General features: G+C 36.4%; 2 protein-coding genes across 3 annotated transcripts in view; one reads left to right on the top strand and one right to left on the bottom strand.

The window, feature by feature from the left end:
* Positions 1–5001, bottom strand: part of LOC306877257 (ecto-NOX disulfide-thiol exchanger 1-like) — a 108850-nt gene extending 103849 nt beyond the window's left edge. The window contains exon 1 of one of the 2 annotated variants that reach the window (XM_079428905.1): positions 4854–5001. The gene's annotated coding sequence lies outside the window, so the exon portion shown is untranslated. The remainder of the gene's footprint in view (positions 1–4853) is intronic. The other variant, XM_079428906.1, reaches the window with a different exon arrangement.
* Positions 5002–13140: 8139 nt separating this feature from the next.
* Positions 13141–20395, top strand: LOC306876781 (purine nucleoside phosphorylase LACC1-like; the record flags this gene model as incomplete). The annotated part of the gene is made up of 5 exons (XM_079428183.1): positions 13141–13687; positions 14885–15063; positions 15452–15617; positions 19476–19701; positions 20227–20395. 5 exons carry the CDS (start codon positions 13141–13143, stop codon positions 20393–20395), a joined length of 1287 nt encoding a protein of 428 aa, XP_079284309.1.
* Positions 20396–21305: the final 910 nt, after the last annotated feature.

The raw sequence follows: 21305 nt of genomic DNA, 5'->3' as shown, positions 1-21305 counted from the left end.
TTGCTGAACATTTACTCACCCTGGGGCCATCCAAGATGTAGATGAGTTTGTTTCTTCATCAGAACCGATTAGGAGAAATGTAGCATCACATCACTTGTTTACCAATAGATCCTCTGCAGTGAATGGGTGCCGTCAGAAAGAGAATCCAAACAAAACATCACAATAATTCACAAGTAATCCACAAAGAAAAGAGAAGTTTGTAAGAAACAAATTCATGATTAAAATGTGTTATATTCAAATTGCTGTTTCCAGCAAAAATATGAGTCCTCCATCCATAATATTGCATCCTTCAGTGAAAAGGTTATCTTGTCTGAATCAGGAGAGAAATATGCAAGCAAAACAGTCCGAAACAGTTTTAAACCAATGTGTTGGTGGATTTTGATGTGAGTGGAAAACAGGGAATGCACTTTTACACTGGAGGAAGCATTATTATGGATTATGGACACTATTTTGGCCAGTAGCAATTATTTAAACTTATTTTAACTTAGTTATGAATTTGTTTATTACAAACATGCTGTTCTTTGCTTCACAACAAGATATTCATTGATGAACTGGAGTGGTGTGGATTGCTTGTGGATTATTGTGATGTTTTTATCAGCTGTTTGGATTCTGACGGCACCCATTCACTGCAGAGGGTCCACTGGTGAGCAAGTGATGTAATGCTACATTTCTCTAAATCTGTTCCGATGAACAAACAAACTCATCTTGGATGGCCTGAGTTTGGGTAAAATTTCAGAAAATGTTCATTTTTGGCTGAACTATTGCTTGAAAGAGAGCCTGCATCCAGAGTGTCTTTGTATCAACAGCAGACCTATTAAGAATATATCAGCACAGACACCTGGTGACTACACTTTTCCGCCGCTGATCTCTACAATTTATGTTTTATTTGGAAGTTCACGCAGCGCTACAAGTAACAGTTAATGAGAAAACCGCCTGTAGAAGAAATATCTGCATTTGGGCCTAATTGGATACTCTTTTGATCGATGGAAAAAACTTTTACTCTCACAGATGATTTAAAGATTTGAAAAACAGACTCTGTGGAAAGTACTGGACCAAACTAAAATGCCAATCCAGTTACTGAGGATAATTTAATTTGAGAGGGAAGACATCGTTATGGCATTCTTTTGTAGTATGACTGAATTTGTAAACAATATGAGTGCGTGAGGGAATGTTTCCAGGACTCTCTTAAGCTTTGTAATAGCTTTCAAATCTTAATTGTAGTATTGGCACGATGTATTAAAACATCACAATGTGATGCATTGTTTAATTTTCATGAATCTGCCATGAAGTCAGTACAGATGGGAATGCTTATTCCTAAGTACCATGAATGAGGTGCAGAGAAACATGTGCAAGCTTTTTCAAATAAAATAAACAAATGAATAAATAAACGTCATATATATTTACCTGATATTTCTTTCAGATTCTAATTGCACAACCAGTGCAATAAATGCATCTCTTTCTCTCTTTACAGCACCTTTATAGAAAAGCAGCAGCAATAAAAATGCTGTGACTATCATCAGAGGTTTTCTTAAAACAGCCTGCAACTTCCTTACAGTACACTTGTTATCGCCATCTCCCTAGAGATCCATCTGCGATGTTTGTATTAATGGTTTGTTTGCAACAATCTGACTGCATGTTTACACACCTATTCATACATATTTCACTATATACCAGACAAGAATATATATACAAGACTAATATACAGTATAAGACTAAAAACAAACACATTTTTCAAATGTATGCACTTATAAACAAACAAACAAATATTCCAGTCTCCACATTATATTCACTGTGCTTCACAGAACCAGATGGGGCCCAGAGTGAAACCTGTTGTGCCGGTTGCACCCCTGTCTAGAAATTATTTATGTATTATAATAAATAGCAAGTCAAGCATTCAAAATGTATTTTGTCTTCACATTAGGTCCTACTGCCAGCTCTGATTAAAGTGTGGATTTGTACTGAATTTGCTTGGCCATCCATTAAGAACTTATTTGCTATTATTTCAGAAATAGTTGAGGTACTTCACTGACCCAGAATGGAAAATAATGTTGTATCAAATACATACAGAGTTCAGTGCCTCATAGCAATGACAGCTCGTGAAGATTTCTTGAGCACTTTCCCTCACTGTAACTAAAAGGTCAATAGAAATGTGCAGGTTTTACTATGGACTTTTTTTATACTCTAATCGGAAAGAAATCAAGCCATTTCTAATTCTCCATTTCAACAAAATATTGGCTTTTTTGTGATCAATTACATTCTATAGTACTAGAGCTGCATTGATTGTTCAGAGGAATCATTTGCATTTAAAGCAGTGTAGTTTTTAGAATATCAGAATCAGAATTAGCTTTATTCGCCAAGAGTGTGCAAACACAAAAATAATTTGTTATGGTTTTTTAGGACCTTTTGGTATATACAGCGAACAACAGTGTGTAATGATTGGTTCCCCCGGAACCAAAAACCCAACCATTTTTTCATTTTTGATAGACCTTTGACAACAGTTTTATGTATAAGTCTTTATTTATAGCTTATGGTAGCCAACATATTCATAATTCATATACAGAGCCTTTTTTTATTAACAGGCCTATGTTTAACAGAAAATTACACAATTTTGATTTTGTGAAGTGAACCAACAACATCAGCATCAAAGCGCTGGGTGTCTTTATCTCGCATCCCTTTATTTTAATATTAATCCACTCTTCAATTAATCATGATTTTGAAAGAAAACTCTGCTGTTTCTGTTTCATGCACAGATAAACAGCACAGTCTTATTTCAGTGTTGTTTTTATTATGTGGACATTTCAGCTACCAGTTTGATTTGTACATTCAGTTGAACAACATTAATTTAAGTTAAAGACTGTCCGCGGTGACTCAGGATGCATGTTCCAAATCCTGCTGCACCACAGAGTGCCACTTACATAGTTTACCATAAAATACACATTATATTTGTCCCAAATGATTGTTCATTTTCATAATGACTTTATCCTAGGCTGGAAGATTGTGTATCTTTCTGCACAACGTTTGTCTTTCTATCTGTATCTAATAAGGTCACGCTTTCTCTTTCCATATGCTCTGTTTTGTCAAACACCGTACTTCAAACTCCTGAAGTGAACTTTTATATTTACTGTTTTAGACTGCTGTTTTGAATTGGGTTCAATACTTGAGTTGTTCTGAATGCGACGCTGCGCTTCTCGTCCGGTGTGTGATTACATTCCTCCCATGTATTAAATGCAGGTCCTTGAAAGCGCACAGTTTTCTAACGCATTTACTTTAACTTCTTATGTCAATGGTATGACCTTTCAGATGTGTCTGAAATTACAAAAACATATACATATATTTAATTGTTCTATCAAAATTATTGCTAGCCACAGTGGTAGTCGCTGGATATTGGTAGGGACACGTCCCCCCCTAATTCTACGCCCCTGACTCTCACAACGAGCGGCATCTACTCTGCCGCTTCTTAATAAAGGCACTGATTAAAATTTTAAAGTCTGACTTAAAGGGGTCATCGAATGCAAAACTCACTTTTACATGTTGTTTGAATATAAATGTGTGTTGCCAGTGTGTGTACACAACCATCCTATCATGTTGTTTTTTGCAAATCGCCTTTCCTAATAATGTGCTAGTTAGCAAGTTTCACGATTAATGCGGCTAAAATGTACCATCTCTCAGAGAACAGCTCTTCACCCCACAGAAGAGAGGGGGGTCAGCAGAGCTCATTAGCATTTAAAGGAACATGCACCGAAACGGCTTGCTGTGAACAGAACTGTTTTTAACAGGGTAAAAAGGGTGTTGTTTTACACTACCATTGGAAATTCTAACCAAAGTATGTTATAGACTTTTCATTAAGACCCTAAAGAATCATATCTACTTGTGGAAAAGTGGCATCCTATGACCCCTTTAAAAAGAGGCTTTTGGTAAAGTGTTTCACACACACGTCATATCTAGTCCCGACTTTTCATCAGCGGTGAAATTTCTCTACATGTGACCAAACAATTACTCTAGGCTAAAGTAAGCCAATCAAATTTGAAGACAAGAAGAAACAGTCATATAAAAGAAAACATTAGCCACATATTTAGAATGCCACATGGATTTAAAAGTTTTGTTGTGTTAGTGTCACGGCAAACACAACCTACCTATAAACAAAAAATGTGTCACAATAAACAGCCTAACACAAAAGTTGATGATCAGGGAGCCTAGAAATGGAGCGGATGAGAGTAACTCCTCAGAACTCTCTCCATGGTGCTGAAGCGGTTGCCCAGGTGACAGGATATCAAGGGCATCGCTGAAGCATCTGACGCTCACAAACCCCAGTGATTAATCAAAACAAACTACAGAAATTACCCGACATTCGACACTCAACTTCTCAAAGCACAGTTTAACCAATGTATGTTGTCTCCAGCCTGTTTCCAAACATCGTAAAGCCTAGAAACGTATTGTTTGTGACCGTCAGTGTTATATGAACGAAATAATGTCCTTCGTGAAGTCGGTGTCGCTAACTTTCCAGTGAACTGTGTATCCAAAACAAAACATTTGCGCGTTTCAACTTTTAAAACTGAAATAATGTTCAACATACAACAGCCTATAATAAACATCCCGTCTCAACAAGTATATAATAGGAATTCCGTCTCAAGAGAAACCACGCAATTTAGGGGAAAAAATACAGGGTGTAAATAAATTGTAAATAGACCGCTCTTAAATGTTGTTGATGCCTCGATAGGGAAACATTGTGATGGAGCTCAGCTCGGTCTGATGAAATGAGAAGAGTGGGAACCAGCAGACGCTATCCGGACTGGGTCGCGCACAGAGAGAAATACAGATAACAGCAACGCTGAGGAATGAAGAAGGACTCTTACCGCTCTGAATCAAGCCTCGGTGTGATGCGACGTAATAATCCTGCGAGATAAACGTGAACCAAGCTGAATGGCGAAATGCTGCCCGTCGTCGCTCTTCAGTGCTGCTGCATCTGACGGCGCAGCTGCTGCTTCCACGCGCTGAGAGACTGAGCGCGCGACACGGATCAGCGTGCACGAGTCCAGTGAGAGACCACAGTTCATGTGCAAAACCGATGTGTGTTTTTATGTCTACAAATTGACAAATAATCTTAAATCACGAGTCAGCTGTCTGATGTGAAGTGTGAGTCAGACTAATATGTTAATGACAATATTTACTGCATGACTTATAGCCTACTGAAATTATTAACGCAACAAAAAACATAGTTACATTATTTTACATATTTATCAGTTTGGTGCATAATGCAAAACCTTTTACATAAAAACAATTTCGATATTCTAATAATATATTTAGTGCTGTAGATTTTATTATTATTATTTATTTTAAAAAATGTAATAACAATGACTTGAACCTAACATGTGAATATCACGAAGCTGTTGATGTGCTGGGATCTTTCTGCTGTTTTATTTATTTATTGCATTAATTGTAGCTACATGAAATTCACAAAGCTCAAAATTAAAAGATAAAAGATGATTTTCAATCGAGATGTTATTGCATATATTTCAGATCAGAATCAGAGCACCATTGCTGATGATGGTAAAGGCAAAATAATCTGGTAATTGTACTCCCTCTGTTGGCCGCAGGACACGTCGGTTTTTGCAAAGTGCTTCAGTTAGATTATCAAATCCTCAACTAGACACTATGACAAGACATGCAATTACGAGGAAGTGACTGAATGATGAACATGAGCTCAGCAAATTAGTTTCTTGACTCATTGGCCTTTAAATATCAGAAGAAAAATAAAATGTATAACGATCATAAATTGTCATTCTAAAAATGTGTTCATTTGTCAAGCGTATATTATATATATATATATATATATATATATGTTCACATAGTTGTGGGTTTTAAACCCTGTCCCACTTTACATGTTACAGTAAATAAAGTGGGACATTAAAAAACTGTTTACCTTGATAATAATCATTAATCAAATTATGAATTAGCATGAACCATGTCATACAAAAGTCATATATGACATTTCTTATAAAAGCCTGCTGTAGATAAAGGTCCGACATGAGGTTACATATTGGCCTATGTATGTAAATCTAAATATAATAAAATCCAGTTAATGTAGATGATACAATTTTTAGGTTATTTATTTATTATGGAAATCTGCTAAATTTTAAGAGGTAAAAGTTTAAGCAGGTATTTTTTACTATGTAATCAGTATCCACTGCTAAAACAAACATTTGTGTCCATGCAATGACTAGCATTGTTCTGCAGAAATGAGATTCTATTCAAACGGTGAAATGATCCTGAGAAATACAGAAATAATAAGGCAACTGCTCTAGTCATTTCCTTTTTTTTTCCTGGAATCAGTAGAGTACAGCGTAATGAAATAACTTCTAACAATAATAATCACATAATTAAATACTAGTGGTTCATTCATCACCGTCTTAGCTCTGACTAGGGTATTGCAGATTTTGGGGAGAAAAGAAAATTATATCATACTGATTTCTATAATTGAATCAAACGAAATGCTAAAAACTAATAGCACAAAACATCATAGAATGTATTTATCTTGATTTATATGCTTACTGATGTTTGTGCAGGTTTTTTCTCACCGAAAATGTGGTGATGTCACTTCCTGGAAGAAGATGTTAGGACCAGTTTCAGCAAACCCCTTAAATTTAGAAAACACTACATTTTAAAGGCATTACTGTGGGTTCTCTTTTCTTTTCTTTTCTTTATTTTTTTGCAACTGGCTGCTGGCCTTTATTAGATAAAGGGATATTACAAAAGAGGAAAGTGAAACTGAAAGCTTAGGAAAAACCTTTTTTTTTTTGGGCAAGATTAAACATTTTGAATAAAGAAAGGAAACAGTGAAGAACCACCTGGAATATTTGCCTGTTTTCCATGTCAGAAGTTAGTTCAGCAATCGAGAACATGAAAAAATGTCATGTAAAATCATTTTAACATATTATTGTGATATTCTAATTTTTATGTTTTGTTTAATATTTAACCAATATAGGACATATATGATGAGCAGAACTGGTAGATTACTAGAAAATTGTAATCCGTTAATGAGTCCAAGTTACATGACAAAAATTCGTTCATTACATTCATTACACATTTCAAGTAATATAATCAGACTACTTTTTGATCACTTTCAGATTACTTTTGACCGAACTTGTTTATAACATTGATTTAAATAGTCTAATCTTGTACCATATTGATTTATAATACAAAGAAATAGAAATTATATTTCATTCGTTGTTAATAATAAAATGAAGTACATTAAACATTACATTACTTCAAAGTTTCAGAAACTGGGGTTCGTGAAGGAACTGCAGGTAGTCCAGGTTATATGTTCACTTTTTCATAAAAGCATGAAACTTGGTACAATTGTTCAGGTTAGGACCCTGAACATTTTCAGAAAAGGAGTTCAATTATGTATTTTGTGTCATATCTCCCGAACCAAACATGATAACACAGAAAAGGTGATGTCTACTCTTATGTTTTGATAGTCAAGGATTACAATGATACAAAAACATAAACTGTTCAGGTGAAGAGTTAATGGTGAAATCAGCAATGTTAGAAGGAAATCACAGTATCTGATTATCACAGTATCACAGCATTTACAATAGTCCATATTGTGGCTATTAGTTTTTTCTTTCTTTGATAATTAACTAATATTTTATTCAATAGTACAATAAAAGATTGTTTTAATTAATTAATTATTAATTAGTTTCATTTATGTATCACTTTTATGGGTACTCAAAGTGCTTTACAAGGAACGAGGGAATCTCCTCAACCACCACCAATGTGCAGCATCCACCTGGATGACGTGACAGCAGCCATATTGCACCAGAACGCCCACCACACACCAGCTTTACTAATAATTTATTCAACAGTACAATAAAATATTTTTTTCAGGAATACAATCATATATTTGAGATATAAAAAAAACTATCATCTCAGGTAAGTGTATTTTTCTTTACCACTCAGGCAGAGTCATATAGGCGGTAGTATGTTTCCAATACATTCTTGTTCTCTCTCAACAATGCTGTAACATCACACGCAGACGGCAACGAAATCTTGCTAACCTGCATCCTATCTGCACCTCTACTGCTGCACCTCTGTCATTTTCTGTGGGTCTCTGGAATTGTGAGTCAGCTGTCAACAAACTTCATTCTGGCCATTGCTTCTCAGTCTACTGTTAGTATCTTGGACTTGACTGAGACCTGGATTCGTCCAGAAGACTCCGCAACCCCTGCTGTTCTCTCTAACAACTTCCCTTTCTCTCACACCCCCCGTCAGGTTGGAAGGGTACTGGTCTTCTCATTTCTAATAATTGGAAATACTCAACCCACTCTTTCCTATGCAATAAAAATTATTTTGCGTTTCATGCTATGTTAACAGCTCCTGTTAAACTCCATATTGTAATGATTTGCAACACTAATTTAATCCCATACCCGACCCATTTGACACAAAACCTGGGACCCGAACCGCACCTGCATTAAATCTCCTGCATGAGGCAGACAAAACTCATTAAAACTTTTATTCAAATTGTGAATAGATTAAATTCAGAAAGCAAGCAAAGATCACTCCCTTTAATATAATGACTACAGCTGTCAATCAGTAGCAGCGCGATTGGCTACATTGCTCAGTGTGTAGGGATGTAACAATTAACCGCGAGCCGGTTGAAAAGCGATTCAAATATGTGACGATTCAAATCCGTTACTTTGTGGTTACTCAAATTAGTGGTAGAAGTTTATATGAATGTATGTCTGAGGGGAACTTTCTGTCTTTTTTTCTTTTCATCTTGCATCTGTATAATGCATATTAAAGTTCATAAGTGCAGTGGTGCTTTGTTTACAGCAGAAACCAAGGAAACGCTTAAAGCACCACCTGCTGCCAGAGAGGGAATCTGCGTCTCATTCAGCTCGTCTGCTGTTTCTGTTGCATGCTGAAGGTGCGTAGGCACCTATTATATTTATTAGCGTTCTTATTCTTATTCTTCTTCCACTGTGGAAGTCTATGGCAGCCCATAGAACCGCTTGCGGGAAAGTTGTAAAATTTGGCACACTGATAAATGATAGTGTCAATAGTAACCACAGCAAATTTGAAGTTTCTAACTCAAACTCTCTAGCGCCACCACTTGTCCAAAGTTTCACTCATGTTTATGCTAATAACTTTTGAACCGTAAGCCAAAAAATGAAAATTCTGAATCCTTGGCTCAAGCCGAGTCGAATCAAGTCCCAAATTCAAAAATCGTAAGGTTTAGTTTTTTCGCTATCTTCAATTGTTCGTAAAACCTACTTTGTCGAACTCGTCCTAGACGGTTCATCCGATTCTCACCAAAATTGGCTCAGATCATCTACAGACCATGCTGGCAAAAAGTTATGGAATTCAAGTCGATTCGTCCAAGTGCTTTCGAATACCACACTAAGGAATTCCCCCGAAAAGCACTTAAAAATGGATCTGAGCTTATATCTCCGCAAGGGTTTGATGGATTGAGAAGAAATTTGGTGTGTGTTATAACAAGCATGACCTGAGGCTACCTACAGTGTTTCGGCGCTGTGCCACCTAGTGGTCAGGAGATATGAAAAATTCACATTTTTGCTACAAATTTACCAATTTTCCCATGTCAGCCATTTCGGCCATGTTGAATTTTATAGTAAAATGCTATATTTTACGAACGCATTAACGTATCATTGCGAAACTTGGTATGGGTCATCAGCTGTGTCCTGTTGCATTAATTCTTCAGATATTAAAAGCAGGGAATGTGTCGTATCAGTTATATCCATTACTTCTGTATTCTGAATCTTGCATTTGATGATGACACACACAAACCAGGATGAAGATGAGGGAGCTGACTTTGAGAGAAAAGCAAGCAATTTAGATGCTAAAAGAAAAGAGGAAGTCAGTTAGAGCTCTAGCAAAAACAAAGGGCATGGAGAAATCAAGAGTTTGGAAACCACCAGCAACCAACAACGACCTGATCGGCTGAGAAAACAACATTAGTTGATGACAGACAAATCATAAAAGCTGTGAAAATGAATCCTAAAAGACACGTCTGTAAAATCACCAACAACTTCCAGAAAGCTGGGGTGATGCTCTGACAATCTACTGTCCTCAGGAGACTTTGACACAGAATTACAGATGCTACACAGCAAGATACAAACCTCTGACCAGCACCAAAAATAGAAAGGCAAGATTAGAGTTTGCAAAAAAAGCACAAAGGTGAGCCAGAAGAGTTTTGGAACTGTGTTTATTGACCGATGAGACAAAGATGAACCTTTATCTAAGTGATGAGAAAGCAAAAATGTGGAGGAAAAAAGGGAACTGCAATGATCCCAAGCATACAACCTCATCTGTAAAGCATAGTGGAGGTGGTGTCATGGCATGGGCATGCATGGCTGTCTCTGGAACAGGCCCTCTCAACTTTACTGATGACTTAATTTATGATGACAGTAGCAGAATGAATTTGGAAGGGAACAAAACCATCTTGCCTACCAATATTCAAGAAAATTCCACCAGATTCATTGGGAAGTGCTTCATATTGCATCAGGACAATGATCCAAAACACCCTGCCAGTTCAGTCAAGGCATTTATAAGGGCAAAGAAATTGAAAGTCTTAGATTGCCCAAGTCAATCTCCAGATTTAAATCCAGTGATACCAATGTTGCCATAGTCAGCCAGACTTCCTCTCTGCCCTTTTGATTTTCTTTAAAAAACCTACTTTTTATGCTAATTATGTCTCTATTTGTTTCTCTGTTTCTGCCATGGGATTAACATCCCGTGGTAACTAGGAATTACAGAAGCTTCAGTCTGGATCCAACCCTTAAATGATCTGAGATGACCGAACACCTGAGCAAAGATGATGCCAACCCCTCAGAGGATGCCAACGCTCAGACAACATACAGAATTACCAAATTTTGCCATAAGTTAAATATATTAAGGTTCTGTAATATATAAATATATTGTGGAAACTTAATTTCCTGTAGAGCTGCTTTGCTACGATTTGTATCGTAAAAAGCGCTATACAAATAAACTTGAACTTGAACAGAAATATTATTCCACCCGTTACATCAAATATTAGTGGTTCACCTGTGTGTACCTGCCTGCATGCAGGACTCTGGCTTTCCCCTTGTGGACAACATAATAGACAACTCTGGCCCCAGAGAGTGATTGTAAATTAAGTTTACATGAAATGTGTTTGAAATTTCATTCTGCATCTTCTGAGATTTCATTGTAATCCTTCTCATGAAGTCACTGAATTCACCATTAACTGTTCACCTGATTGCGTCTGCGTGTGATGTTACAGCATTGTTGAGAGAGAACAAGAATGTATTAGAAACACACTACCGCCTGCCTGAGAGGTAAGAAAAAATACACTTACCTGAGATTATTTTTTTAATATCTGGGCCTGTATTCACAAAACATCTTAAGGCTAAAAGTAGCTCATAACTCGCTGATTTAAGAAAATATAAAAAATAATGGGCATGTCAATCTTAAATTTAGGGCTCCTAAATTTTTGCTCAAAGAGTATTTCACAAAGTGTTTTAACGCCAAAACTAGCTCCTAAATCTGTGAAACGTTAGGAGTAGTGAAGAGGACTCCTAAGTCTCTAAGACCAAGCCACAAACTATTCCTAAAATGAGTGTTGCCGGCAATCTGCGTCTTAACGCAAACATTTTAGAAACACCTGACAATAATGAGCTTTTAAAAGGTATCACCTTTGGTTTTGGAGGTTATCCCAATTCCAAATTTTCCTTTGATTATATCCTTGTGTTCATTAACCAGTTGGACAAGAAGTAACTGCTGCTCTTGTGTCCAGTTTGTGTTTGTTTCTTTACATTTGCATGTATAACTATCAGCCATAATTTTACTCTGTTAATTAAAAGGCTGTTTATATGCATATCCGCTAATTGTTTTTGAGAAGCATACATGAGGCTGACAACAAGCTAAAATCTTTATTTGAATGTGGCAATTAACATTTTTATAATTAAACCTTTATTTGATTATGGCAACATGATTTTGCGCTCTACAATATGTCTATGAATAAATCTCTGACAGAGACTATCAGCCAATCACTGTATGCATAGTTACCTGCACTTCAAATAAATATATCAGGTGAAAGAGGTTCAGATGACAAAGTTTGGGAATCCCTGTATTACATGTAAATAAGAAATAATGCAAATTTGTGCATTTTAATGTGTTTGAAAGTCAAAAGCCTTTCAAAGACATAATAGCCTACAAGGTCAGATAACCTATACTGAGTGTTTTTTTTTTTAATTAACATTTTCATCAGTAGTTGATGCAATGTTGAAATGTTAAGTAAAAACTTCTCAAAACTAAAATAATTTTTGTAAATCCAGTGGTTAAATGCTGGGAGGCCTCTCAGTTTTCTGTGTAATTATAGCCACCCTGACTAGTGACTGGTTTTTGTGCGAATGTCCACAAAACTGAAAGACTTTCTGAATGTATATATGCAGTAGGCCTAGGCTAGGAAGGACAATTTAAAAGATGGAAAATAAGAATTAGGGAGAATCAATCAATTATGAATAATGTATTGCTATTGTGTGAATATTATGTAATCATGTAATCAATAATAAAAAAATCTGATTACAAGTAGCTATTTCAAAACGTAATTTATTCTAATTAGATATAGTCTACTTCATTTTTAGAATATGGTAATCCAGGACATGAAAATGCATAGGATATAAGGAGTTGCCCTCATGACAACAAAGCAAGGTGCATTGACAGTGTCTGTCCAGTCTCAGAACAGGATTCTTTAATGGGGAAGTTCATTCAGAAATCTGTTACATGTCTGCAAAACAGCTAGCGGCATAAATGAAAAATCAGCAAACTGTAACCCACTGGAAATTCTGTGCTAGAGCAATGTCACGTGCGGTTATATGTTGCACGTCTGCACCTGAAAGTACACAGCACATGCGAGGCGCGCGAGTCCGGGTGAGGAGTTTCCACTGAGGGCGGCGCTACGCGCTTTTCAGGAAGTGCTGGGGCAGCGGAAATTTTGTTTTCGTGGTAAACAAACAAACAAACAAAAAAGTTCCTCGTTTGTGACATTCATAAACCAGGTGTGGTATGTTTGCACGTTTGCATAACCTCTGTCCCAGCAAAACAAACGCTCTGCGCGTGATAATCCATTAACAATCAGAGATGGCTGCAGTAACTCTCGTGGATCTCACACACGTCCGCTCTTCACAAAACTATATTTGTGTGAAAAAGCGAATCAGCGAGTTCTGTGCATTGACCGGGAATGGCTCACAAGAGCCGGTCTTCTTCATAGCGGATCCAGAGAGCTCCGTGGGGACGGACAGATTTCCTAGAAGCACTATTCAGGAGATGTTTATCGGTTTCATCAATTCCCCACAGGTCCTGTGCAAGAGCTCGCTTTCAGCCGCATTATACTCATTCAAACAGGCTATAGACAAAGAGGACATTAGTAACGTGAAGATCGTGACTTCGAGCCGCGGGAGAGGATTGTTTCAGGTCTACCAGGAGCTCCTTTTCACTTCTGCGTATGATTTTGAGTACAGTGTCATGTTTGACAATCTGTCCTGTGAGTGCTGTGCCCCGGGTCAGAGGAGCACAGGCAGCAGTGCCGCTCAGGCAGCTGACGCTAAACATGAGCTCAGCACGTTTCTACAGCACCTACCAGCGCTCAAAGGAGACATTGCAATTCTCAGGTCTTCTTTAATATCAGGTTAGTTATGCTCACTTTCATGATCACATAGGCAAAAGCAGATTTGACTTGTATGCTTAAATATGTATAGTTAATAATATCATTTTTATTGAACTAGTGAATCTAGAATCTGAGTGCTGGCATAACTTCATTTGGAATAATAAATAGACCTATAATACATTTAAAGCTGGGAAATAATAATTATTATTATTACTAGTATTGAACATTTTATAAAACATTTAGAAAAACTGAGAGAATATGGAACATTTTGAGAATATAGAGCTTACATTTAAGGAGGAAAAACACATTAATTTTAATCAGCGGCCCAAACTGAACAAAAATATTAAATTTGGTGCAGATGTTATTTATATGCCAAAAAGAACATACTAAATACTTATGATTTTAATTACAGTATTATAGACTTCTTAATAAAATGCACAGTTGTCACTTCCCAAAATGATGTTTAAATGCTTCGTTTTATGATTTTATTTGTATTATTATAAGACCAAAACATATAATGCAATGCAATACAATGAGGATTAACAGATGAACAAATAAACTTTCCTCAAAAACCTGATGCATCATATTTGATGCTCGCATTTTAACATAATTATTTCTTTACAATTATGTATGGATAATCAAAGTAAACCTGAGTTGCTTCAGTCTGGTATATATGTTCATATTGCAATATTTATAACAATTTGAATGCTATTCTTCCTTTTACAAAAAGCCACGGTACCACAACCTGAACATTTACAATTAAAAAAAATATACTAAAAGGCCTTTTACAGATGTGGCCATTAAGAATGCACATTTTTGTACTTATAAGTATGAACTAACAATCAGGTGACAATAGGCATGTAGAAGATTGTGTATAACAGGTTTTTCAGCAAAGTTTTGATCATTTAAATAATTTAGATGCCTTAGAAATTCAAGTATCAAATATGATCCAGTAGGCTTTATAGGGTTAATGGATCATTTGGAACAGATTGTGAAGGAGATACTGCCAGTATCTCCATATATATCAATTCTGTTTAAAAGCATCCCAGGCGGCACCTGATGTAGACAGTGTGGATGTCCAGAGTGAGCAGAGCTGGAATCTAGACAAAGAAGAAGCTCAAATATAATAGAACTCTATCATAAATATATAATGTTATTTCATAATTTTAATGCCTTCTGGGCAGTCAATCTATGTCTCTATTTCCTTCTCATTCAAAGACTGCTTCGGTCATGGCTTCTCCACTCGTACCGGAGGTATATCCTACCTCAGCACTTTGAGCTCACTCAACCTCTTCTGTAACCCGCGGCGTAAAGACTCCAGAGCCGTGGTGACTGAGAACCTCCGGCGGCTCGGCCTGCAGGCTGGATTTCACCCTCAACAGTTCAACCTCATAAAGGTACTTTAACACAAAGAAAATATGAGGAAGTCAATCTATAAGCAAGCAGCATATCTTATCTCTAAACACATGCTACTGCATTTGCAAAATTTCCATTCTTTTTAATACTGCCTCACTGACTGATCTTTAACATTAAACATTTTCTACATAATGCTTTTTTTTTTATAAAGTTATGATCTTATGAGACTTTTGTTTTAAATTCTCATGCATACATTCTTTAAATTAGTTTAGTGCACAAATATAAATATGTACATCTGAATTTATTTTAATTTAAATATTATTATTAGCCCTGTAAAGACTGACATAAATAATAGTAAAAAAAAAAATGTTTTTTATAAAACCGATCTTTCTACATATTGATTGCATGTGTCTTTGTCATTGACGTTAGTGTAATCATGCCAGTGATGTGTGGGTGATGGGCAAACCCGCCCCTGACAGTTACGACGGAGTGGTGACCAATCAGGTGGGAGTTGTCATAGCAGCACCAGGGGCCGATTGCATGCCGCTGCTCTTCACTGACCCCGTAGCAAAGGTCATTGGAGCGGCACACGCAGGTGAGTCACATCACAATGCAAAAAAAAAATCTGTATGCTCCTGCAAATAGATTATTTTCTTTATACAAAATTTGATTGGTTTAAACTTTTAATGGAAAAGTTTTGTTCACCCAAATAATAATGTAATTGATAGATTAGGGTTAGATCGGCAACCTTATACTGATTCACTTAAAGCTTCAAGTGAGATCTATGGGAAGTATATTTTCATATAACCTGAAACAGGAAAGGGAAATCAAAAGGTGCGTTCCATTCGACCGTGAATTCTCAACGAAGTGGACTTAGATGAGATTCCAGTCCAAAGGGAGCTGACATGTTCAATTTGAAGAGCATTGCAAACGGCATAGGGAAAAGGGAACATCAGTACACCACTTAATAGGAAGTGGAGAAGGAAATGAACCCACTAGTCATTGCGCATTGCTCCAGTACTAAAGGAGTAAAGTAAACACAGTGATAAAATAAGTTGAGGTGCCAGTGTTTTATTAAGCCTAATTAGTCCTAGGTGTGTTTAGTATATGCAGCTGTTCACGGATATAGTGCGAGAGATGCAACAAATATTCATGATCATAGCAAAATATATAAATATTTATTAATAATAAATGTTATTATTAATGAAATTAATATACATTGTATTCCACATACTATATTATGGCAAGTTTTGTCTCTCTGATGATGTTATAGAGTGTTCTAAATATTTTAAACACTTGCATCAGCATTTATTACTCAGTTTAATGCTTTCAAAAATGACAATTTATATTGATTGAATTATTAATAACTTAATATTTATATAATGATACATTAATATTAATATATAGACAGACTGGGTTACATGTAACTGATTACATAATTTGGATAATCTGACTACAGTTACTTTTTTATTGATTACTTGATTACATATATTCACACAATAGCAAGAGATTATTCATAATTTATTGTTTCTCCCTAATTTTTTTCATCTTTTAAATTTTCCTTTTTAAAATGCCTACGTGACATGCAGGTAAACAAAATATTAATTTTTTTAGTAAGTGTTTGATTTTGATTGATGTTATTTTACAATTAATTGTACATTTTTATGACTTAATTAATTATTAGAATCCCCCCCCCCCCCCCGCAGTTCCTTCACAAACCCCAGTTTGAGAAAACTTGACAATGCAATGCTTAATTCACTTTGTTTTTTCTAACAACGAATGGAATATATTTTCTTTCCATTTTAAAATCAATATGGAACCATATTATCCTATTTAAATCAATGTTACGTTAAAGTAATCAAAAAGTAGTCTGATAATGTTACCTAAAATGTGTAGTGTAATAGATTATGTTACTAACAGACTACAATTTGTAAGTAATCTACCCAGCTCTCTATATAGATATTAATAACACCCTATTGATGGAACACCCTAGTCATCATACACAGACAAAAAAACTTTACATATTATCTAAATATAACAACATAATATGTGACCCTAGACCACAAAACCAGTCTTAAGTCGCTGGGGTAGATTTGTAGCAATAGCCAAAAATATATTGTTTGGGTCAAAATTATTTATTTTTCTTCTATGCCAAAAATCATTAGGACATTAAGTAAAGATCATGTTCCATGAAGATATTTTGTAAATTTCCTACTGTAAATATATCAAAACTTATTTTTTGATTAGTAATATGCATTGCTAAGAACTTCATTTGGACAACTTTAAAGGCGATTTTCTCAGTATTTAGAGTTTTTTTTGCACCCCCAGATTTTCAAATAGTTGTATCTCAGCCAAATATTGTCCTATCCTAACAAACCATACATCTTATTTATTCAGCTTTCATGATGTATAAATCTCAATTTAGAAAAATTGATACTTATGACTGGTTTTGTGGTCCAGGGTCACATATATTTATTAATATATTATGTTGTTATATTTAGATATTATGTCAAGTTTTGCCTGTGTGTAATGACTAGGCTGTTCCAACTGGACGCAGTTTGTCAAGTGAAGTGAATTTCAGCATATATCCTGTGCTCAGGAAGTAAACGCAGCTAAAGAGAAAATACACATGCATGATGCACAGACATAGCAAGCAATTTGTTTTATCTGAATTGCAGCTGGAATTAGAGTATTCCCAGATGGGTAAATATAATTGAGTTATTCTCAGTGGTGCTGTCACTGCTGTGCAGTGCTTACATAATCCTTGTTTATGCCATTTGAGAGCTATATACAGTGGGGGGGAAATTATTTGATCCCCTGCTGATTTTGTACGTTTGCCCACTGACTAAGAAATGATCAGTCTATAATTTTAATGGTAAGTTTATTTGTACAGTGAGAGACAGAATAACAAGAAAAAAATCCAGAAAAACGCATTTCAAAAAAGTTATAAATTGATTTGCATTTTAATGAATCAAATAAGTATTTGATCCCCTATCAATCAGTAAGATTTCTGGCTCCCTGGTGTCTTTTATACAGGTAACAAGCTGAGATTAGTAGCACTCTCTTAAAGGGAATGTCAGCTCGTTACCTGTATAAAAGACACCTGTCCAAAGAAACAATCAATCGGATTCCAAACTCTCCACCATGGCCAAGACTGTCCAAAGAGCTGTCCAAAGATGTCAGGGACAAGGTTGTAGACCTACACAAGGCTGGAATGGGCTACAAGACCATCGCCAAGCAGCTTGGTGAGAAGGTGACAACAGTTGGTGCGATTATTCGCAAATAAAAGAAACACAAAATAACTGTCAATCTCCCTCGGTCTGGGGCTCCATGCAAGATGTCACCTCGTGGAGTTTCAGTGATCGTGAGAAAAGTGAGGAATCAGCCTAGAACTGTCAATGATCTGAAGGCAGCTGGGATCATAGTCATCAAGAAAACAATTGGCAGCACACCACGCCGTGAAGGACTGAAATCCTGTAGCGCCCGCAAGGTCCCCCTGCTCAAGAAAGCACATGCACAGGGAGAACTGGGTGAAAGTGTTGTGGTCAGATGAGACCAAAATCGAGCTCTTTGGCATCAACTCAACTCGCCATGTTTGGAGGAGGAGGCATGCTGCCTATGACCCCAAGAAACCAACAAAATAAAGCGTCAAACATGGAGGTGGAAATATTATGCCTTGGGGGTGTTTTTCTGCTAAGGGGACAGGACAACTGCACCACATCAAAGGGACAATGGAGGGGGCCATGTACCGTCAGGGCCAGGGCATTGAAACCAGTCAGGGCATTGAAAATGTGTCGTGGATGGGTATTCCAGCATGACAATGACCCAAAACACACGGCCAAGACAACAAAGGAGTGGTTCAAGAAGAAGCACATTAAGGTCCTGGAGTGGCCTAGCCAGTCTCCAGACCTTAATCCCATAGAAAATCTGTGGAGGGAGTTGAAGGTTCGAGTTGCCGAATGTCAGCCTCAAAACCTTAATGATTTGGAGTGCATCTGCAAAGAAGAGTGGGTCAAAATCCCTCCTGAGATGTGTGCAAACCTGGTGGCCAACTACAAGAAACATCTGACCTCTGTGATTGCCACCAAGGGTTTTGCCACCAAGTACTAAGTCATGTTTTGCGACGGGGTCAAATACTTATTTGACTCATTAAAATGCAAATCAATTTCTAACTTTTTTGAAATGCGTTTTTCAAATAAACCTACCATTAAAATTATTGACTGACAATTTCTTTGTCAGTGGGCAAACGTACAAAATCAGCAGGGGATCAAATAATTTTTTCCCCCACTGTACATACAGTATGATCATTTACTGTTCTTCATTTAAATGATCATTTACTGTTCTTTATATATAATATAAATTTATAATAATATTCCAGAAATTATCCAGGTATAGCATAAATAGCATAACAGTAATAGTTGTTTATCTGGTGTTTCTTGTGTGTGTGTCACAGGCTGGAAGGGGACCCTCATGGGAATTGCAATGGCAACGGTGAATGCTATGGTGTCAGAGTTTGGCAGCAGGCCTGAAGACATTGTGTGTGTGATCGGGCCTTCTGTTGGGCCGTGCTGCTTTACTCTGGAGCAACATTCGGCCCGACAGTTTCACGCCATACACCCAGACTGTGTTAGACATATGGACTCATCTAGACCTTATGTCGACATCAGACTCGCAACCAGGTAAACTTCGAAGGTCAACCAGCGGAAGCCTGGTTTAACTTCAACTGTACACCGGAGACCTGTTTCATTGATCCCTCTGTCCTCTGTGTCACTCACAGAGGTCACGTCACTCCCTGAGGTGACTCAGTAATGAACACCACTGAAATTAAGGTGATTGATGTGAAGGGTAATACATGTCTGTTAGAATATAGCAGAAACAAAGACTGATTGTTGCCCACGGGGAAATGGATGCACATGTATGCAGACCAATTCTAATTCTTCGCTTCTCCCAGATTCGTGAGGCGCAGTCACTTGATATTTTTAAATCTTACCTAAAAAACTTTTCTTTGTTTTTCAGTTGGCTTTTTATTGTGTGCTGTTAATGTGCTGTGGGTTTTTAATGAATTTTAATTAACAGGTTATGTATTTGTATTGTTAAGGTTTTTACTATATAAAGCGCTTTTGAGGATTTTATTTTAAATGTACGTTTAATTTATTATTTTTATATATTTTTGATTAACCAACCAATCGTGCTTTGACTTTTAGAATTCTGCTGGCCAGAGGTGGAATTAAACCCGAGCACATCGAGGACATCAGGATCCCACACCAATCTGACTCCACACTCTGCACCTCCTGCCATCCTGAACTGTTCTTCTCCCATGTGAGAGATGGACTCAACTTTGGGACACAAATTTGCTTTGTGTGGATCAAATAATCCTGCATTCACCAAGCGCTGACTGAATGTGCAGAAACATTACATATAGGCTAGAAGAATCTAAATGACAGTATATTAATATAATAAATTAATCAGTATGGAATGATCTCACATATATATAACTCTGAAATAAAAAGTGTAATTTGGTTAGTTCACAAATGTCACATCACAGGACTGAAGAAGTAGCTTCACATACATACAAAAAATACACTTGTAATTACAGTAATAGTAGGAGGTAGAACTTCCTTATTTGCTAACTTTACTTAAAAGCTTACTGCTGGTTGGTGACCTGATCAGCAGCATTTTCAAGATTTTGTCACTCTTCAGGAGAATTCATTGTGACAGTTGTATAGACTATGTAATATAAATTTATATATTTAAATAGTATTGTATAAAATGTTAAAACTATGAATTATAATAGAAAATTTAATGTTTTTGACAAAATCTGTGATGTGTGTAGTCCAGACGATTAATAAAAAGATGAAATATCTACAACACACCTTGCTAAACTACATAATTCAGGAACTGTCTGTTAATATCCATCAGTGTGAGAGTGATTTGTGTTTGTTTTTAATTCCACAATCTCTTTTTAATGAACCATTTTTGAGAGGTTGAAATAGACTGAATGTACACGAGAGGGAGCTCGTTAGCTAATCGTGTTAGCGTGACCATTCACATGTATTATTAGTAGGCTACTAAGTACTATATTATAAGTACTTAGTAACTGCACTAACCAAATCATATGAAAACAGCTGCTTATTTTGTCATGTCAAGCCTAAAATGTCAAGCTTGAAACTATCCAAGTGGGATCATATTTGTTGTATTGTAGCCTAATACATATAATAAAACTATTTGTAAAATATGCGTACATTTTAATATGAGTAAATATGTATTTAATATATCTAAATTC

The sequence above is a fragment of the Barbus barbus genome (genome assembly GCF_936440315.1).
Source record: "Barbus barbus genome assembly, chromosome: 11".
In the NCBI taxonomy this organism is placed as follows: Eukaryota; Metazoa; Chordata; class Actinopteri; order Cypriniformes; family Cyprinidae; genus Barbus; species Barbus barbus.
This window is presented reverse-complemented; position numbering and strand designations above follow the sequence as displayed.